General features: G+C 36.4%; 1 protein-coding gene across 1 annotated transcript; it reads right to left on the reverse strand.

Annotated features, from left to right (window-relative positions):
* Positions 1–3,000: 3,000 nt before the first annotated feature.
* LOC140137747 (T-complex protein 11-like protein 1) lies at positions 3,001–17,832 on the reverse strand. The gene is made up of 10 exons (XM_072159513.1): positions 17,641–17,832; positions 13,680–13,893; positions 12,905–13,037; positions 12,007–12,127; positions 10,925–11,145; positions 10,065–10,201; positions 9,294–9,499; positions 8,069–8,244; positions 7,273–7,439; positions 3,001–6,309 (listed from the first exon to the last, which is right to left on the reverse strand). Exons 2-10 carry the CDS (start codon positions 13,882–13,884, stop codon positions 6,104–6,106), a joined length of 1,572 nt encoding a protein of 523 aa, XP_072015614.1. The 5' UTR covers positions 13,885–13,893; positions 17,641–17,832; the 3' UTR covers positions 3,001–6,103.
* Positions 17,833–18,004: the final 172 nt, after the last annotated feature.

An 18,004-nucleotide genomic window follows, 5' to 3' on the forward strand; every position in this document is an offset into this window, starting at 1 on the left:
AAATAATGTTGACATAGATCCATTAAATATTGACTATTGAACTCAACTCAAAATGTCATTTATTTCCTTACAACTTTCTTCAAATGCAAATATCAATTTTAACATCTGAGGGTGTTATCAGGCTATTCCAGGTGAAAACCATACACCCCATATTGAAGACATAACCATGATCTCCCACATAGGGAGGGGGGTAGATTTAAAATGGAGTTGCCCATTCAGATCAGGTAACTCCATTTGAAATTCACACTCCCTGTGTGGAAGATTAAGGTCATGTCTGTCATAGGGATAGGGGTATATGGACTTCATCTGGAATAACCAATTTACAAATTCTATTTGTATTACAAGTATGTTACCGTTATTATGTTACCATTTTGAGCTCACAATGACAGTCGCAGATATGTATGTTATTACTACATTTTTCCAAAATGTGAATACACTCAATAGACATAAAGATAATTGAAAATAAACTTTTAAGTTTTAAGTTATTAAAATAACTTATCAACATATTAATAGTGTCCAGCACTAAAACCAATGCCATTATTGATGTCACATAAAGCATACAATAAATAGTACTAATGAGTTCAAATTAAGCTATAACATATTGTAACCTTTCATCATTCAAAAGACAGTGATTTACTCATTTATTAAGTGATTTGCTAATTTGAAAAATCATCAAAATTTTTTTGCACCTTTGTTACTAGCAATAGATGTGCTAATATAGCCTGTGAGTGGTTAAACCAAAAGCAGTGTATATTAAAGACAAAATAACACATACATGAAACTAATATCTCTACATACAATGTACGTGCGTCATACATACATGTAGATAAATTGGATACATGTATCTGAATAGGGCTTCAACTTTGTCAATACTGTTGTTTACTGCAAAATTTTTCAGTTCAGAAATACCTAATGACAATTTTAATAACTTATGTTTTAAGCAATTTATACACAATGGTAATCTTGTTACACTGTCCCTGGGATCCCTCAATGAGCCTTTAAACTACTTGTAATATGAAGTAAATGAAGCACCATTTCAATTATAAAGAAGCAGAATCCTTTTCAGGCATCATAGATGTTTGGCGTCACAATTGCAAATTGGGAGTCCGACAGATCTCATAAGCAGCCAATGCTCGGTGCATTAAGTACTACAGATTTGTAAACGGGATTCTGCTTCAATTTTTAGATGGAATGATATTAGCCCTGATCTTTAATCATTTTGCGCATGTTAACATGCTAGTAAACACACCATTTCAAGCAATATAACAAATTTAATCTTTATCTGTGTAGCAGAGATGCCACTCAGTTTCACTCAAAAAACCCTGAAAAATCATGCTAAATAAAAACAGAGGAATTTGAACTTACAAAATACCTGAATTCAGATCAACCTGTGTCATCTCTGGTGTAGACATCTATTACCATTTCTATGAAATTTTCCTTTAACCGGAGATGTTCTTTACATCATCTGTGCTCGAACACAAAACCCAACAATTTCTAACAAACCAATCATATTTGTGACATCTATAGTAATTGATTTGTGGGGTGCATTTTCTAATGGTCACAGGTATAAGAATAAATAAAAAAAATATACATATTCCTGTTGAAAGTCTGTATCGATTAGATGACATCATGACCAAACAGTTATTTGACAAAGTCTCCCTGAAAAATTCACACTGTATATAATTGAAGACCGAATTAAAAAGACTAGTTTGTGTATGACGTCCTGTAAACCAGACCAAAAATGCCGTACTGCCCAGGTCGGCAACCAATGACACAGCACTTTTACCATGAAGTCAGACGCTAACTAGTCTTTTTAATTTGGTCTTCAATTCTTTGCCTAATCACAGACATTTTGTATAAGGAAACAAACCAAAAGATCAATTATGTACAATAAACAAAATTAGTTTCATTAGAAGGCTGGCCCTCCTTCCCTGCCTAAAATGTATGTGAAATGTTGAAAATTGTGAAATGTTGGAAATTAATCATTTTTAACTGATATTTTACCCATCCTTTTCAAGAGTAATCATATATTTTTTAACAGGATGTCATCAATCTTTTGGTCTGTTCCCTAAATGGCACACATGCTTATCAACCAGTTTCTATATGTACACTATATACATTCAGCAACTTCTATAAAACATTCCATACACATTTTTTTTAATAACAAAAAAAGACTCAAATCTATATTTCCACAAGAATGCTTTAGTCAATGCAATCAAGACTTATGTATACTCAAACATCATGTCAGTATTGACTGTTTGAAGCACAAAAAATTTAAGTGCTAAGGCTACCTGGAGAACAAACAGGTTAACTACCAAACAGGTTAAATACATCATTTAAATCGTAATTTCTTGGGCTTGCATCTATTATTTCCGATCCTCACATATATTAATTTGTGTCTCGCGTTGTCTTACGCCCTGTTAGGGTGAAGCATGTAGGCCTCTTCCTTCTTCATTATTTCATATTATAATTAGCTGCTGAGACACAATGAGAGAGTTACAGACCTGCCAACCTACCGAAGTCAGAATGAGGGACATTGAGACCAAAACCTTGTACAGGTACACAAACCAGGTACCAACAAATTCAAAGACTTGAGGTGTGGACTACTTTCAGAATTCAGAGAAGGTTTTGCAGGTCTGAATTTATCACAATAGACTAAAGAGAATGCTATAGTAAATTTTAAAGGGTCATTTTCATCATTTTCTGCTGTTCTTACATTTAAATTTGCCATCACTGAAATTTTCAGAAAACAGGACTGTCCCTCATTTTTCACTTTGGTAAACCCTAAATGAGGGACAGTCCCTTAAAATGAGGGGCAGTTGGCAGGTCTGGAGTTATCATGGGAACTTGAGTTGAGATTGCCTGAGTACCGACTCTGAACTCAGGTAGGACAGTGGTTAGACTCTGGACCGGTAATCCAGCGACCGGGGTTCAATCCTGCAGTTACCTGTTTTTGTGCTCCAAGCAATTGATATGATATATAGAAGGACCCATTAAATTTTCAGTTCATATAAAAAATAATGTGCTATACAGTTGAAAACCATGCATCCACCCTATGGACAACATGACCTTAATCTTCCACACATGCAGTGAATGTTGTTACCTGAATGGGTGACTCAATTTGAAGTCTATATCCCTTGTGTGTGTGTAAGATTAAGGTCATGCCTTCCATAAGGGGTGTATGGATTTCAACAAGAATAGCCCCATCAATGCCACATTGCTGTACAACACACAACTCTGAAATAGTACCTTTCCATGCTATGCAATTTCCAATATAATTAGATATGTAGTCTACATTATTTTATTGAAATATTGAAGAATTGACCTTTTATGTTGGAGATACTGTCCACTCAGCAAAAGAAACTATATGAACTTTACATATCTAATGTTACCAGCTTTTAATTAGTTTGTAATGTACTTTTTAGGTTTCAAAATTCCCTTCATGTAACCACATGAATACCTACCTATTAACAATGTCCATGAAAGTTCTGATGAAACTTTTAAGGGTCTCATTAATGGTGGAGTATTAATACTCTACCATAAATGAGACCTGTTCCCACAAAACAAGAGGAAAGTTACAAATCTTTATTTTTGATATATGGTCAGCTTCATAACTTCTGGATCATAAGCTTTAAAATAAATTACCAGGATTGCTCCCTCAATTTGTTTTCAAGAGTCAATATTTCAAAGAAATCTTTTGTTTCTATTGTTTTCTGGTATGCTAAATGAAAAATATCTCCTTCTCTTCCTGGCAACTTTTCACTCATTTTGTGAGTACAGGTCTCAAATGTCAGAAAGGTAAAAATAATGAAACAAAAATTAATGTTTTCAGTAATAAATATTTCATTTTAAAATGTTGGCAATTCAGTCACTGACTGAGAAATGAATATAAATAATAATGCACAGAAGACAATGGTATGATTTCAACAAGTCGTATGGTCATGACTCATGTGCATATATTAATTTCATGTACATAGATACACTTAATTGCTATAGATGTGCCTTGCACCACACTACAAACACATATACACAAACAGAAACACTACATCAGGGACTGTCTTTTGGAATTTGCAGGAGAGCATAAATAGCTATTCTGGAGTCTTCGAGGAGAGCTGTTTAGAGCATTTACAACAGAATGTAAGGAGAGAATGGTCAACTAAGGAGTGCTAAAAATCACTCTCCTATATCCGATTTAAGGTGAGCGATTGCTCTTGCTCTCCTCAAAAGGCAGTCCCTGCTACATACACTAGCTACAATGTATATCCAGGTGGACCCTGGATCTGTCCTGTATATATTAAAAGCTAAACAGTCACATCGTTGATTTGGTAAGTGTAAGCTATATATAAAATCTTTGACTCTGTCAATTTTATCATTAATATAACCTGTAATTACCGACATGTAATGCTTGTTTTTCTTAATAAAGCTTTAGTGGAGACAGGTGAGTTGCATATCAAGGGTTGAATCACAAGTAGCTGTATGTACAAAAATGTATGATGTACACACAGTATTATACCAGATAATATCAGTTTGAGATAATAAAACGATTATATTTTTTAGGGAAAAACGTGTATGATGTACACGCAGTATTATACCAGATAATATCAGTTTGAGATAATATCAGTATGAGATAATAAAACGATTATATTTTTTAGGGAAAAACGTGTATCATGTACACGCAGTATTATACCAGATAATATCAGTTTGAGATAATATCAGTTTGAGATAATAAAACGATTATATTTTTTAGGAAAACCCAAAAGTTCAATGAAGCCCTATATAAGCGAATGTCCGTTCATTAGGGAGCGAGGGGGGTCAAAAAGTCCAATTATGTTTGTAAAGTAGTTAAAACATTGGTCAAAGTTGATCTTTTATTAAGGATTTAATATATAATTATAAAATTTTAGTATTTTCTGACGTACGATATTGACATTCTACAGTGGTTGCTTCAAAATGATTTCAAATAATAGAGTGCAGTACTCGCAACCTGCAACTTGTAAGTTCATTTTTTTTTTAAGCAGCTGTACCGCACTTTGATTATTTTTTATTTGAAAATCCAACAAGTCCTAATTTTTTATGAAGAAAAATAGTTCAAAATAAAATAGAGTTATTGTTTCTTAAAACGTGATCAATATCCTAGCAATGTCAAACCCCTCCACAACCCCATCGACCATAGCGACGACCCTGTGCCCAATGAATACGGGTTGTAATTTTCGATATTTGACACTTACGTTAGAGGGGAGGGGGTTAGCCTTCTAACGAAAGGACTTTCGTTTATAGGGCTTCATCGAACTTTTGGGTTGTTCCCTTACTGGGATAGTGGTTCAACTATGCATAAAGTTATGCTGTAATTGACATACACCCCATACAATGATCTCTAAAAACAAATAAAACAAACAACACCCAAGATTTGTAACCATATTTGTTGTACATCAATTTCATAAATAGTTATTGTGAAATCTTTTCTGGATACAATTACACACATTATATGTTCATTTGCAAGTTGACTCTCTTCATTGTGAAGAAATATTTATCACAAAATTATGCAACTTTTGGCATCCAAAAAATTCTATATACATTGTATCACCATTATCACCCAGGTTTAAGAGGTACATGTATAAACTCTGTTAATGTGGTTTTGTTAATTACAGTAACATGATTAAACTATCATTAGTTTAACATTACTGGCCAATTTATGATACCCACAAAGCTATGTGCAGACCTTTCACCCCAACATCCCTGATCAAAGAATATAATATTAGAATCACCACACAGGTCTTGCATGAACAGTGATAACTTGTAGCTCTCACTTGGTCAAACTTTTATGGTTGACCTGACAAAAACCAATTTATGATAACTTAGGTGGTCTATTGACAATTGATAATATTGATAAGGATTTATGGGTCGACCTGACACTTTTTCCTGCCAGGTTGACCCATAAAATGTCCACACCATTTAACCAATGATTATTTAATAGTCCTTAACTGGTGTGTGCACCAGTTAAAAATGTTCAAATACTATAATAATATGAAGACAAATGAAGTTGACCTTTTTGAGCTTGAAGCAGTCAATATTGTACTTACTACATTTACTACAAGGACAACAATTAAGCTGGCTGAATTATTTTACTGATAATTTCAGAATAGTATGGTCCAAATACAGCTCTGTTATGTGATAATAATCTAGCATACTGCTTACTCAGCTCTATTAGCTGTCTTTCCACAGTTGTCAGACCCATTGGTAGTTTACCCGTAGGGTCAAAGTTCAAAGGTTGTGAGATGATCATTCTAATGAATGATTCTGCTCTTGAATCTGCGTAGAAAACAAATACAAAAGGAAATTATAGTTAGATATATATATTGTATAGAAATCAGTCAATATTGATACATACATCCACACACCAGCTCAGGGCTGTCAACTTTTTGGAATTGCTTGGCGTGAGTCAGAGACGCACCGGGATTTTCCGACTACATTGTTCATTTTGACCCATGATTACTTGAGCCACGGCGCTCGAGAATCTGAAAAGCAGGGGGGGTTGTAGGGACAGCAAATTATTTTGACAATGCGTGAGATTTTACTTATTTTTCAGCTTTTTGCGTGAGATTAACTACCTAGGCGTGAGATTATACTACCTTGGCGTGAGACTGTGAGAAAGTGTCCCAATGCGTGAGAGTTGACAGCCCTGCCACACACACACCCTACATAATCAATGCAGAATCTAGGACTGGTCAGTGCCTCCTTGAACAATGTTCAGGCGATACAAAAACATTGGATGGTTTCCATTTTGTTATTTTCAAACCACATTTGTTGACTACTTTACCTATGATAATCCCTGATTTAAAACATGTATGAGGCTTTGAGGTTCCCTGATACCATCAAATACTTAAAAGTTTCATTAATATAAATGCAATCTCTCATTTTGTGTAGATTTGAACGGGATCTTGCAACTTCACTTTTGTTTTAAAAGGGTGATAGCAAAGACCGCTGCACTCATTCATCAACTGTCTGGGTTGATAACTGAGAAACTTATGTTTTAAAAAAGTGTCTGACTTTTCCATCAGATTCTGTTGATCTGAGACTGCGCAGTTGTGTCCATATTGACCATTTTGACTGTGCTTGTTATTGAACAAATAATTTTAGAACTACAGAGCATGGTACATCAGCATGGTACACAGGCGCTGATAGGCAGTTGCACTATGGCACAACAAAAGTCACACAAGAATGAGTCTGACATGATTTTCATAGGTGCAAACCTAAAGACTATAATGAACTTACCTAATAGCTGGTGTACTGAGTGTTGTTTATCTCCCACAGCAATGACCTGTGCCTTGAGTGCCTCTTGTATTTCTGGAGTTAGTACTGGTGCTTGTCTTTCTTGCAGACACTTGTTCACTTCCTTGCAAACTTCCTCTGCTATGTTGGGCATAACTGTTGAATAATCCCTATAATGGAAAACAACAATGCATTGTTGTAAGGATTAATAACAGCTCAGAATTTGGAGTGTAAAGTGTAAAGTGTAGGCCTATACTTTATTGCATTGCATCCTTAATGTATGATGTCAACCATTTAGTTCAGGGATGTCAAATCTCACACAAAATCTCATGCATTCATCAAAATTTTGTCCCTACCTACCCCTTCCCCCCACATTTTAGTGCCGTAGCGAAAAATAATTTATTTTAGTCAGAAAACTATATTACCATCCTCGTACGCCCCTCAACAATATCTCATGCCAAGCAATTCCAAAAAGTTAACAGCCCTGATTAAGGATATATAAGGATGCAGAGCATCATAAAGAGGAACTATAAATCACACTCACACAGTATCAATAAGAGGAGCTTGTCATAATGAACATGTTAGTGGTTTTGTTTATGCCAAATGACAAGTCTGAAGAACAGAAAATAATGTCTCACTTCTACACACCTAGTTTTATAATATTTTGCAGTAAACCTTTGACAAGTGCAAACTACCGTATGTTGCAAAGTCAGAACTAAGAACACGTATGGCGCAAAGTTCATTCATAAATTTCCACTCTGCAAAATATTTTAGGACAAACTTTGATTGGAATACTCACTTTACTCCTTCCAATAGTACAATCATATGATGTTTTAATCTGCTTGGGAATCCCTGTATGCCAGCAATAGCGGCACCAACATTGGTATAAGTGACAAGCAGGACTGATGCTAATAGCACAGCTCTCTCCAACTGTACACTCAAGTCAATAATTCTGCCTTTATCCATTGTCATTGTCTGAAAAAGTAACATATGAAAGGAAGAAATTATTCATTCATGCAGTAAGGGTATATAGACTTATAGGTTAATAAATGCATATCACTTGTAGGGAGTGAGATTGTACAAAATAATGTACACATACTGAGATGTTGATGCGTTTAATGCATGAGCCCCAAAGGAGGAAATGCGTACGCATACGTATGATTGACAGTGTGTGTTAGGGACAAAGTCCTGCTCAAAATCCAAAGTTCATAGACGATATTTTTTACTTGGGCTTTCGCGATCAAATAGACTGGTAGATCTAATATCAGAATTGTTCAGTTAGTGAGCACTCATTATAATTACACCGACATATATGTTGCATTCAATAATACACATATAGGTTAATTTACTTTTACTGTTACTATTTATATTAACTGCTTTACGACTATTTATTGAATACTTTAATTGAGACAAACATCAGTATAATTTTGAGTTCAACTAAATGCGTTCATCATGATTACTAACTTATTTTTAAGGATCAAAAATTGACAATGGCATAGTCTATTAGGAATGGATACATTTTTTGGGAACAGTAAAGTCTCTTCAAATTACTTCAAGTCTACATCAGAGAGGATATGGTGGTGCTCCCATGTTGCCAACTCATGGTCTCAAGGTTGCAATGCAGGATCAAATCTTGGTGGTGCCATCATGTTGTGCACTGAAGCAACCTTTCACTTCTATTGCCTCTTCAAGCCCCAGTGTATGGTGATTATGCCAAGAACGTATGTAAACTCTCTGTGGGTGGTGACGTGGCAAATCCTCCACTGCATATTATAGGCCAATAAAGTAACTCTCAGAACTGCTGCGCATGTCCTTTTTGAAGTGACAAATTAAGGATAGACGTTGGTCTGTAAATTTGTTTGCTCCCATCAAAGTAATCTCTCAGAAATCATTAAAATGCATTACATGGATTAGGAATCATCTGCAAAATAGTTTTATTTAGTTCTGCTTTTTTCACTGTTAGAAGAACTAAAATAAATAGTTTGCATTATATTATGAAATTGAACGTAAAATAACAGCCATACCTCTGGAAACAGCTCTGTTTCTTTCCATTTCAATAACCCGACATAACCATGATTCAAGATAGCTGCAGGGCCATACACTAACCCAGGACGTGCTGTTGATGGTGCTGATGCTGTAGCTGTAGTGCTAGGTGGTGTTGACTGCTGTACTTTGGTTTTCAGATCTTCAGCAGACTCTTCAAGCCATTTACGTGTTAATTCCAAACCATCTATAGGGAAAAACATGAAAACAACAGTGTCACATGTTGTAGCATTTAGTCTAGTCCTGTTGATATAACTTGTTAAAATATATAACTTGGTCAGAGTAACCAAAACTATGCCATCTGCTCCAACAAAACACAGAACAAGTTGCAAGGGTATGTTTTTGATTTATGAGCCTGAAAAGATGACATTCCTATGAAATTTAATTAATCAACTACTCCTGTGTAAAAAAGAAAATGAACCTGGCTTATTTTCATTTAAAAGCACATTTTCAGGCATTTCCTCCTGTAAATACAAAATGATAAGACTCTGACTTGTTCCAATGTTTGTCACAGCTAGTCACATACATTACTATATCAAAACCACATCAGAGATTTTCATAGTACTATATAGAATAGCTTGATTTTGACATATACACTGTATGTACTTTTTACTTTGTCCAACTTGTGATTGATGTGTGCAGCAACAAGTTGAACAAAGTATAACAAGCATTTATTGAGACCTGAAAACAAGGGGTCACAGAATGGAGCCCCGGGGGACCCATGGGTTATTATTAATACTAATTCTCCTTACCTTGTTGTGTTTGAAGGAATTCTGCAAACTTTCCCCTCTCATATTCCACAGACTGGTGTTGGAGGTGTGGCCTCAAACTTTGCAGTGTAAAGTTCAGCATGTCAAGCTTCATTAATTCTAACACTCTGAAAATCTCTCTGAAATGAATAAATGTTGGGATTTATGTTACATGATCATCCAACAGATGGTTCACAAGGTGCTAGTGTGAAAGGACCAATATACAATGTATCTCAATGAGTAGATTGACAGAGGTTTGCTTGTCTTTGACTGACTAACTCAATTTTCACCTGTACATGTACCTAGAAGTACTAAAGATATTCTGATACCCTCAAATACATGGAGTATCAAAATGATTGGTACCCATCAATTCTGATGTTTATTGAAAAGCATGCCTCTTCAAAATGCAACATAGGATACTGTTGAAATCTCTAGAATGTATAATTTATGACTTGTTATGTATACAATAATCTAAAAAGTATCTGCATCTTATGTTGAATGTAGATGTGCCAGACTTGTCCATTATCAATGAAAACTAACGGGTACCAATCATTTTGATACAGCTTGTATACCCTAAAAAGTCAAAACAACTCATGTGCAGAACTTTAACCTCCGGGCAAAACCACAGCATCACTAGATTAATAAATATCTTCAATAAAAATTGATAACATCTATTTATTTTACATGCACAACAGAAATTTCACATCAACTACAAAGTTAATATATATAATGAGTGTCTGATTTACATAACTTGATTTTATATTGGCATTTCTTCAAGCCTGATTTTCTCGAAAAGTTATTTATACATGGTGCCCCACCATACGCCACTATAGAATGAAGTCAACAAATTTAGAGGTTCTTACTTGAAGAGTTGTACAACATCTGTGATTTCTTTGAGTTTAGTGATATCCTCATCTCTGACAGGTGCACATAGTTTACTCATGATACCAATGATGAAATTAGCATAATGCATCACGTCTAGGATCTCCTGTTCTGCTTGTTGTTGGATCAGTGGTAAGTCAATGGCTTCATCTATTTGGGCTCGCAACCTCTCATGATGAGGGAGGAGAATGGAAAACATGAACTGAAAAGAAAATGGTAGAGAATTATCTTTAGGTATCAACATAACTATGGTAATTTCAAATAATTCATGGCCATCCAGAAGTTCATGTACCTGTCGTGTACAAACCACATACCGTATTTCGTCAAATAGTCGCCCCCCTCAAATAAACGCCCTCACCACTTTTTTCAACCAAGATGTTTCAAAAATTCCGATATTTCTATGCTATCTTGTGTAGTAAGCTTACCAAGTTGCTCACATGGTCGGTAATAACAGCAATAAATGGCGAAAATCTGCATCAGAAACCCGGAAGTGAACCAAATGTCAGTGTCAAAAGTTCATAGTTCGTCATTTTAGCATGACTTTTAAGCTTACCTAATGATTTTAACGGGAATTGTCGTGCTAAAAATGACCTCTAATAAACGCCCCCCCCTTGGGAAATTATTTGACGAAATACGGTACTGTTTTATACAGTGATGTATTGCCCGTCATTTTCAACCAAGCTGCCTGTCCAAAATTGGAGCAGATCGATAACCACTTTCGCGACACAGTCTGCCTCCTTCATCATTGTGGTAGAGTTTGTATGGCAACGGGACGAATGTACTAGATTTAGGAGTGTGCTTGCTTTTTTATTCACTGATATTACGCTAAAACAATGGCATACAGTAAAGATGAAGGTGCTAAAATATGTGATTCATTTAAACTTATTTACCCACACATGCTAAAGTAAATTTAGTTATCATTTTTTTTTGGTGCTGTTTTTGTTAGGTCCCCTATTTATAAATGGGTTGTTCAGTCTGTAGATCTGTGGTTTTCAATGAAATGGCAACATACTAGCGCAAGCTCAGCGATCTACATTTATCTATGTAGTTGACACTACCTCACCTCTTTAACTTCTCCCAGCAGAGACACAGCAGTATCATATCTTGGTGGATCTTCTTCTAAATGACCCTTAAGACTGTCCCAAAATGCTCTGTGCATCACTTCTTTCACCTGCTTCTCAATTCTGTATAAACATAAATGTATTATATTGACAGATCTTTATGACCATCTGATTTAAAAGAAAATGCTTTTATAGTCCAGTTTCCATATGAAAAAGGAATAATTTGAAAACCACTAATCACTTCAATTATCTCCTTCTGGTCTCCCACATGTATGGATCCGTCAACATGATGTGAAAAGTGTGCCAACAGGTTCCATAATAAACTTATTACATGACATGCTTCTATCCGTTGGTTTATCCACTGTGGTTTATTTATTATTAATCTCAGGCATATAACAGATCAAATCTAATTTTAAAACCCAATGGCAAGGGGGAAGAAAGGAAGGAAGGAAAAAAAGAAGATGAGAGAACTTTTTTCTGGGTGCGGTTTTGAACCAGGGACCCCTCGGGTGCCAGACATGTGAACTGCACGCGCCCTCCCTTGGCCAGGCAAGCTTTCCGCGCCCATATGATTGTTTGCATGATGACGCAATCGCATCACCTGGGATACTTGCGCTTGCAGATGCTTTGTGAATGGAAGGTTTTTGATGTTTGGTATGGTTAATCTAATTCATGCATTTAGCTTTATATCTTTTTAGCTTTATATCTACACTATACACTTTATTCAACAATGTCAAAACTCAAAAGAAAGATGGCAGGAAGGCATGATAATCAAAAGACAGACAGAAAGAAAAATAAAGGGCCTAATCCAAGTTCAGAAAGACGGTGACAGCCAAGAAAGGGAGATAGCTGTTTAGCTTTGATGAAGTGGAAAACTTTAAGATAGAAAAAGTTACTCACGAGTTCTCTGGAAAATCACTCTGCTGAAGCTTGAAGTTGCCATCAACAACTATTTCATGAGCCAAAGCCATGTTGGTGACAATCCCAGCCTGAGCTAGTAGCTCCTCGAATGTGGCATGCTTTCTTGGTGATGCTATGGACATAAAAGTATTATGAAAGGGGTAAGAGGCAAGTTTGAAATTGTAAAGTTGACTTTTATATCCAAAATCATGCATTCAATATCTAAACAGTTCAGAGAAAATATTTCAAATTAACACCTGAAAGGCCAAGGTAGTCTGTTACAGTGGCCATAATGGGATGTTGCACTGTTTGGGACTGTTTCAATGTTGTGGTGTCAAGGAGTAAATAATGGGCCATTCCAGTTGAAATCCATTCCAGATGAAATTGACTCTGCCAGCCTCCCAATGCCCCACCCAAATCCTGGCACTGCAACTGAAGGTCATATGTTTTTTTCTTTTAATGTATTTCAACTGGAATATCCCAATTGAAGGAGGTTGTATAGTATCTAGACGGATTAAAGGGTCTGACAAGTATTTACAATCCCAGAAATAGATTTAAACCAGGATCAATTTCACTGAAATTTAAATTTCCTGCACCACTACAAAGAGTCAGTCCAACTCTGAATGGCAACTATAGACCAATCATCAATACAGCAAGAAATGTATTCATTTGCTGGACTGTTAAGAGGAAATCATAAAATGACTTTGCCTCCATTGTAGTTTTGATTTTTCCAGGAACCATGAAAGCATTGTATCATACTATTCAAGTCACTTACCACCAGGACTGACATTATGTGTTGGCCTTTTAGGACTATTGATTCTCTGCCTTTTGAAGACTTCTCCTTCTCCTGATGAATCTAATTCATGGGTGTTGATGTTAGTATCATCATCCATCTTAGTGGACCCATCATCTGCTGCACCACCAACAGCTCCATCCTGTTGTGATGGAGGGTCCTCTTTTGGTTTGTCTTCAAGAGGCATGCTTTTGATCTGAAAATAAATTTCTAAAAACTTTACAGTAACTGATTTAGACCAAGTAACTAGTAAACACATAGGCCTACATGTAAGGCGGCAACAACCCAGGGGCAACAATAGTGCCGTACTATTACGCTGACTTTCGTATTCGGCAAGGAGGACGATTTCGACAAAAGACCGTTCCGCTTGTCCAAACACTCAAGTATCATCAGGATGGTCCACAATAGCGTGATTCACGTAACATGAATAGGGATTAAAAAGCTGTCACGTAGAACCATGTGCTTCTATTGTCCAATTTGCCATCAAGATTTCATATGGAAACAGTTCAGACCCAGTACAGTATCATGTCAGAAATTAATATTTTGTTCTGGGTCTGATTATTCGGACTAGGGCAACAACAACTCTGCAACTATTCAAAATTTCAACTCTCTGCTTACTCACATTCCTTCGCGCATGGCTTCTACAGAAACATTGTGAAGTATTATAAATACTATATACAGTCAAAGACAAACAGGATTCATTATTCATGTAGATAGGCAGGGCGTAGCCAGCTTTCTTGGTCGGGGGGGAAAAAAAAATTTTGGGGGCACAGGCGAAAAAAATTGCAGTTGCATCATACAATACATAGAGACTGTATGTCTTCGAGCTTCACGAAAAGGGCCTGAGTGGGATGATGTGGGCGCGTAGCGTGAAAAAATGGTATTTTACACTATTTTCGCCCATTATCCGGCTAAAAAGGGCTTTATTGTTACAATGTCCGCATAAATTTTGTATTTTACACTATTTTGGCCCTGAATTTTGCTAGAAAAGGGGCTCCTTGCCCTTTTTTTTTCCTTTGCCCTCCTGATTTTCTCTTTCATTTTTTTTGTCAGAAGGGCACTTTTCTTTCATTTTTTGGGGGCTCTGCCCCCCCCTGCCCCCCCTGGCTACGCTACTGTAGATAGGTCTTTTGCGATTATAGCATCCTTTTTGTACCAAAGTATGGAATGGTTAAATAGCAGAGGTTCAATAGATAGGAATTTGAGCAGAATCCATTCTTAAAAATTATGACTACCGTACTGAGTTTAAAAATTCATGCAAGGAATGATTTTGAACATTGAGTTACAAATTATAGGCGACACAAAATGTGCTGTGCCTTCGCTGAAATGAATTACCAGCACCCAATACTGCATTGGGTATTGGGTGCATGGACCAACTACAGCAAAAGTGGGAAGTTTACCCCATTGTGTCATCAGCTTTGCTCAGTGCACCCCAGCTAGGCTGCTAGGCTCAGACACAGAGAGGAATCTTAATTTAATTTCTGCAGTACAGCTCATGTTTTGCAAGAGTACCACTCAAATATTCGCTTTCGCTGTAGAATAGATGATGTAACAGGATTAACTACCGGTACCATAGCAATAATAGGTTAAAACAATTTTGAACATATCGCCCTGCACTACAAGTAGGTTGCACTCATCACCTGTGTTAAATTTAATATGTCTGCAATCATAGATGCGATCTCTTCAATTCAAAGATACTGTGCGAGTGATCAGCATCAAAAAGATGTCGACGATGCTGTGCGGTGGAAAACGTACCCTTTTCGATGTTTTTCTTGGATGCGGGTGCGTAGCAAGTCAAGTAGTGAGTGACCCTCACCCGGGACATACAATTACATGTAGATAAAAACACATCAATCAACACAAGGCTAGAGCAGCAAGTCACAAAGACAATGTCTATAGTCAAATCAACAAATTCTCGAGAACATGAGAGGATGTACCATTGCGTCAGCGTACTTTTCATAGAATAACACGATCACGCGACCTGAGCTGCATGAACGAAACCTTGAGCAACGACTGTGTGATTGGTCAATTCACAGAAGCTGTGTTTGCGCCGTAAGCGCCGGTATTTGCGTAGTACGCTCAACGCAAATAACTGTGCGGACCCAAGTTGGCTCTCATGATCGAGAATTAATTATTTTGGCTAATTAGCAGAAAGTTCTATACTTTTACTTTTAGTTTTATTTAAATATTAAATACATTTTTGCACGTTGGAGTTTATTGCACAGCTATGGCATATAAAATTATTGTTGCAATTGGGCACTTCTTCCACGTTGCAGTTTTCACTTTCATTTGGATTGCATGAATGATTTTCTATACTGAACCCTAGATACAGACTTTAAGGTACATATTTCGAGGTGCATAACAGACACAAAATTTGTGTCATAACAAACACCAAATTGGTGTCGATGACCTGACATGCATGCATTCTTTTGTGATGGTCTTTCAATTTGTACCAGTGTCCTTGGCAGTCTTGACTATGCTTCAGTGGTCATGAAAGGATTCAATAGATAACCTCTGCCCCACTAATCCCCAGCTATTGTCTGAAATTGCACCTCGGAAGATATATTATAACAACTCAGTCCCTCAAATGATAGTCATATAACGACCAAAAGATAAATGACTGACTATCATTGAGGACTGAGTTCCGCATCTAACTGAACCCATAAGAAAAAAAAAACAAGACTGGCTTTTTTTTTTTTTTTAAATGCATGAATGAAAAGAAAATGTTGTCCTTTAAATTATACCTGGTCTCATGTACCCATACCTAGTGTATGGGTACATGGAATAACCAGGCATTCAAACAGGCACGGAGAGAGCTGTCAAAGAGTGTATATTTCAAAACATGATAACTGCACCAGTTATAAAAATTCCCACACACATACCACTTTTAAAATGCACTCAAAGTCCTTATTCCATATCTGAAAAATATGATCCCCAATTTGTACTTACTTTATTGATAAAAGTTAAAATATCCACATGACAAATTCAGCTGTACATGTCCATTGTATATGTTCACAACATGACCCAAAATCAGACCTTAGACACATGCACAAGGCCTTGATACCACTGCCATGTGGTCAATAGCCCAATTCATGCTGAACAAGAGACTGGTTGAGAGTCCACATGTTCATTCACCCATGCACCTGCACATGTTATAGCACATGCTTCAACTGCTGATGTGTCATCAACCTCATAGTCACAGTCTCTGTTCTGTGGGGTATTGGTAGAATAACACATGTCTTTATGAAAGGTCAAAAGTTAGGGATTGTTTTGTCAGACATTTTGAGAGCTAGATTTGATCAACACCATTTGAAGCATGGTGTAGCTTACAAGCAGGACACATAATTTCAGGATATTGACTACAAATTTGGACCAATAAATTTCCAGAGACATAATACAACCAAGGAAGCTTATTTCAATGATGTTTAGGGCAACAGTGACATGGTAAGTGAAATAGTTAGGGAAGAATACCTTGGTGTACATTTGAAATGTAATTCTGGTCTTTGTACATGGACTTCATGTCTCCCTATTCCACACATATTCTGTCGGTCCGTGTCACGTCACTTCCGGTTGATGATGTTCGAGTGAAAACAAGTCCCTAATTTGATTTTTGTTGATGATTTCTGTCATTGGTGTTATGTAAATTTCGATCGCAAATAGTCAGTGGAATCAAACAACAGTTTCTAAGTCTTCAGAGTGGAAGAAACTTACTTGATTTACCGTTTATATACTGACAAACTTAAAATTAAATTCCATGGTCGAGTGTCGTTTTTTCCGAAATTGAATGCCACTCCAGCAACATCGCTATGTAGCCTCCTTCACAGTCGGTTTCTGTTGTTCACAACAAACCGTGAGCCACATGCAGTTTGGGCTCGAGACTAGAGATAGCCCGGATGTCCGACCGACAGAATACCTTTAAATGTGAAAAATATGACGCACTTACCTGTAAAAGTTCTTTTCACAGTACAAATCAACTCAGATTACAATATGCTCTCAAAATCTGCAAACTGCTATGTTTTGAGGACCTACAACAGTAGCTTCGTTACAAATTTCTAGCACATTCCATCAAAATAGACGCTAGCAGAGGACGCGAAACGAAAACAAAACAATCCGGAAAACAGCTGATCATTGTTTCTAGAATATTTTCTAGATGATTGATTGAATGCTCTATTTGTGTAATAAAATCTTTAAAAAGTCAACAAAAGTCAAATATTTTATGTAATGCTTCAAGTTATAAATAATTAAAGAGAAAAGCACGCTCATCTAGTTTAATTATTTTGTAATTTGGAAAGGAATTAAGAATTTAT

Source organism: Amphiura filiformis, chromosome 17 (genome assembly GCF_039555335.1).
Source record: "Amphiura filiformis chromosome 17, Afil_fr2py, whole genome shotgun sequence".
Classification (NCBI taxonomy): domain Eukaryota; kingdom Metazoa; phylum Echinodermata; class Ophiuroidea; order Amphilepidida; family Amphiuridae; genus Amphiura; species Amphiura filiformis.